The sequence below is a fragment of the Cebus imitator genome, unplaced genomic scaffold (assembly GCF_001604975.1).
Source record: "Cebus imitator isolate Cc_AM_T3 unplaced genomic scaffold, Cebus_imitator-1.0 Scaffold537, whole genome shotgun sequence".
In the NCBI taxonomy this organism is placed as follows: domain Eukaryota; kingdom Metazoa; phylum Chordata; class Mammalia; order Primates; family Cebidae; genus Cebus; species Cebus imitator.
The window spans coordinates 1152776-1156846 of NW_016107852.1; the positions used below are offsets into that span (position 1 = coordinate 1152776).

At 36.5% G+C, this 4071-nt stretch overlaps 1 protein-coding gene across 1 annotated transcript in view; it reads right to left on the reverse strand.

The window, feature by feature from the left end:
- ART3 (ADP-ribosyltransferase 3 (inactive)) overlaps positions 1-4071 on the reverse strand; it is a 39226-nt gene that overhangs the window by 3021 nt on the left and 32134 nt on the right. The window contains exon 11 of the mRNA XM_017514791.2: positions 2648-2680. Within this exon, the coding sequence (XP_017370280.1) occupies positions 2648-2680 (33 nt within the window). The remainder of the gene's footprint in view (positions 1-2647; positions 2681-4071) is intronic.

A 4071-nucleotide genomic window follows, 5' to 3' on the forward strand; every position in this document is an offset into this window, starting at 1 on the left:
GGCGCAATCTCGGCTCACCGCAACCTCTGTGTCCTGGGTTCAGGCAATTCTCCTGCCTCAGCCTCCTGAGTAGCTGGGATTACAGGCATGCGCCACCATGCCCAGCTGATTTGTTGTATTTTTAGTAGAGACGGGGTTTCACCCCCTAAGTATTTTTGATCCACAGTTGGCTGAATCTCAGAGGATACAGAGGGCTAACTATAGCTGCATTGTTTTTTAAACACTCATCTCTGCAAGTGGATAAAAAATAAATAAATGTTTTTCCCTTCATACATACATTGCTGGAGAAACTCCCTCCCTTTCATTTGAACTCGTGGAGAGGAGCAGTGGAGTCCATCCATAGGGTAAACTGTTTCATGCTGCTCTAAACTCAGATAACTGTTTTTGTTTAAACTGTAGGGAAGTGTTGACTGAAAGTATCCAAATGGGATCACCACTCAGATTTCATAAATAAAACCAAGAAAAACAGCCAGTAAGATCTGTAAAAGCCTTCCATCAATTTATTTGCCATAGTTATAAACATGCAGTTAGATGTATAAACATGGAGAAATGAATAGGCAGATGCACGCATGCATTAGTACAGTCATGCAATGCATAACGATGTTTCCATCAATGATAGACCACATATATGACAGAGATTATAATAGAGCTGAAAACTTCCTATTGCCTAGCAACATCATAGCCATTGTCACATATTACATGTTTAGGGTGATGCTTGTGTAAATAAACTACTGCACTGCCAGCTGTATAAGAGTATAGCACATACAATTATGTACAATACATAACACTTGATAATAAACAACTATGTTACTGTTTTATGTATTTACTATACTTTTAATCACTATTTTAGACTGCACTTCCACTTATTAAAAAAAGTTAACTATACAACAGCCTGAGGCAGGTCCTTCAGGAGATACTCCAGAAGGCATTATCATAGGCGATGACAGTTCCATGCATGTTGCCTGTTACTCACCCTGAAGACCTTCCAGTAGAACAAGACATGGAGGTGGAAGACAGTGATATTGATGATCCTAACCCTGTACAGGCCTCAGCCAATCTATATGTTTGTGTCTCAGTTGTTAACAAAAGTTTAAAAAGTTAAAGAAAAAGGTGATTAAAAAGCTTTATAGAATAAGGATATAAAGAAAAAATATTTCTGTACTACTCTACAATGTGTTTTAAGCTAAGTGTTACTACAAAAAAGAATCAAGAAGTTAAAGAAAATTAAGTTTATAAAGTAAAGTTACATTAAACTATGGTTTACTGTTGAAGAGGAAATTTTTTAGTGAATTTAGTGTAGCCTCTGTACAGTACATATAAAGTCTACAAGAGTGTGCAGTAGTGTCTCAGGACTTCACATTCACTCAACACTCATCACCCAGAGCAACTTCTGGGCCTATAAGCTCCATTCATGTTAAATGCCCTGTATACCTGTACCACTTTTTATCTTTTATTTTTTTACCATACATTTTCTATGTTTAGATACACAAATACTTACCATTGTGTTACTGTTCCCTACAGTACTCGATACAGTAACATGCTATAAAGGTTTATGGCCTAGAAGCAGTAGGCTGTACCATGTAACCTACATGTGCAGCAGGCTCTACCATCTAGGGTTGGGTAAGTACACACTATGATGTTTGCACAACGACAGAATCACCTAACAACACATTAATCAGAACATATCCCTATCATTAAGCAATGCATGATGATGGTATGTTACCACAGACCAGTGGTTCTCAGGAGGCAGTATTGCTCCAAGAGGCAGTTTGGACAATTGTCAAAAGTTTTTTTTTTTTTTTTTTTTTAATCATTGCCAACAGTGGGGTGGAGGTAGAGGACTAGATATCCTGCAGTGCTCCAGTCCTGGACCCTGAAAAATTGGCTGACTTCCTGCACAACTTTCAATTGTGCTGCTAGACATATATGTAAGTTAAAACCTATTTAAAATAATCAAACTCAGAACCTAAAGCAGTTTTATGTATTAAAAAATATTTTTAATAGTTTTGATAAACATTAAACTCAGTTTTTATTTAGTATCTACTGTATTTCTTCAATTTCATTTTCTTATACTTCCTGTATAGAATAGTTTCCAATGTTCTCAACCCAAATTTATTTGCATAAATAAATGTAAACATCTGTCTACTTTATTAAACCTCTTAGTATAAACTAAGCATTTACGTATTGGAATATATGTAATTTAACATAAATTACATATGACATGATGGTTTTTATGGTTTCAGGTGCATCTTATTCTGTTAGGATAATATAGGGACTTTATAAAATACTAGTTATTAAAACAGAGAATTGGGTTGAGAGGGTTGAGAACCACTGTTCTTTCTTTTTTAAAGTATTTTTTCTTTTTTTCTTTTTATATTTTGCTCCCAGCCTCCAGACTGGTGAGAACCACTGTTCTAAAGAGTAGAGACTCTAGATACAATAGAAAATGATTATTTAAGAAACAAAGTTATATTGTCCCCAACACACACATGCACACACAAGCTTTTGGATATGACGTTATACTCTGTTATTCAGATGCCTTAAACATTTGCAACTTTGTTACCTTTATAAGGAAAAATCAATTTCTCACTTTTTCTACATTACAGAAGCAGGCATTTATCAACTGAGGAAATGAGATATTTCTTACTAGGATTGTTGATATTTTCTTGACTTTTATCTTCTAAAATATAAAGAGATTTTGAGTTAATTACACTGTACATCTGTTCATCCAGAAGACAAAGATCTGATTTAAAATTAAGCAAACTTGGTTATCTCTGGGAGTGGGTCTGAGGGGCAGGGTAATAAGTTTACAGGTATGCATGGGGTTGGGGGAAGGGTTTAATTTGTACTCATCTGTGCTCTTCGAATTTTTTTTTTTTTTTACCATCAATATGTGTTTACATTAAAAGTTAAAATTTTGTTTACAAAAAGGTATTTTCTACATATTGAACTCAGATTCCCAAGTACAACATGAATAACTACAATTCATTGAGAGTTTACTGTGTGCCATGCATTGTGCAAATGCTTTATGTACATTGTCACCTTTACTTCTTAACAGTCTTATTAGGCAGGTATAATTATTCATATTTCATAGGTATTCCTTAAAACATTTATGCAATGTTTTGAGGGATGCCATGCATAAAATCACAGAGTTAACTGGTGCTAGAAATATCTAATTTCAAATTTGCTCTGAATTACTATGCTATATAAATGCCCCTCGACTTATGGTGGGGTTGTGTCTCAATAAATCCAATGTAAGCTGAAAATACGGTTAAGTCAAAAATGTATTTAACACACCCAATCTAGAAGAACATCATGGCTTAACCTAGCCTACCTTAAACGTGCTCAGAACACATACATGAGCCTGCAGTTGGGCAAAATCACCTAACATAAAGCTTATTTTATAATAAAATGTTAAATATCTCATGTAATCTATTGAATAATGTAAGAACATGAAAAATATAATGGTATAGATATTTAAAGTATGGTTTTTACTGAATGTGTATGGCTTTCGGACCACTGCAAAGTCAACAAATCCTAAGCTGAACCTGACAGAGCAGGAGCACTGTCATCTCAGACAAACACCGCCACTTTAAGTTGTAGCTCCCTTTTTAGACTCACGCATTTCAGGGAAATCAATTCTCTTCTAACTACAGGTGTCCAGAAAGAGCAAACAGTAAAACACAAATAAAACAGGTTGGGCACAGAAGGAGGTGGCGGGAAAGCCTCTTGGGTTACTGCCAAACTTCACCCTCATACAATGGGCCCCAGTAAAACAGTGGGCCTTAACAAGCACATTCCTTTCCCTTCAGGTACACTAAGATAGGGAAGCTAAAAGCAGACCTGGGGATATGCCTGCAGCTGTACAAAGATGTATGGGACAGACACACAACTCTTCCTCCCAGATAAGCAGAACGAAGAGACACAGAAGCAGTTCAAGCCTCTGACAGACTCTCCCACCATGAATCCTTAAAAACTCTTAGTCTGGCCGGGTGCGGTGGCTCAAGCCTGTAATCCCAGCACCTTGGGAGGCTGAGGCGGGTGGATCACGAGGTCAAGAGATCGAGACCA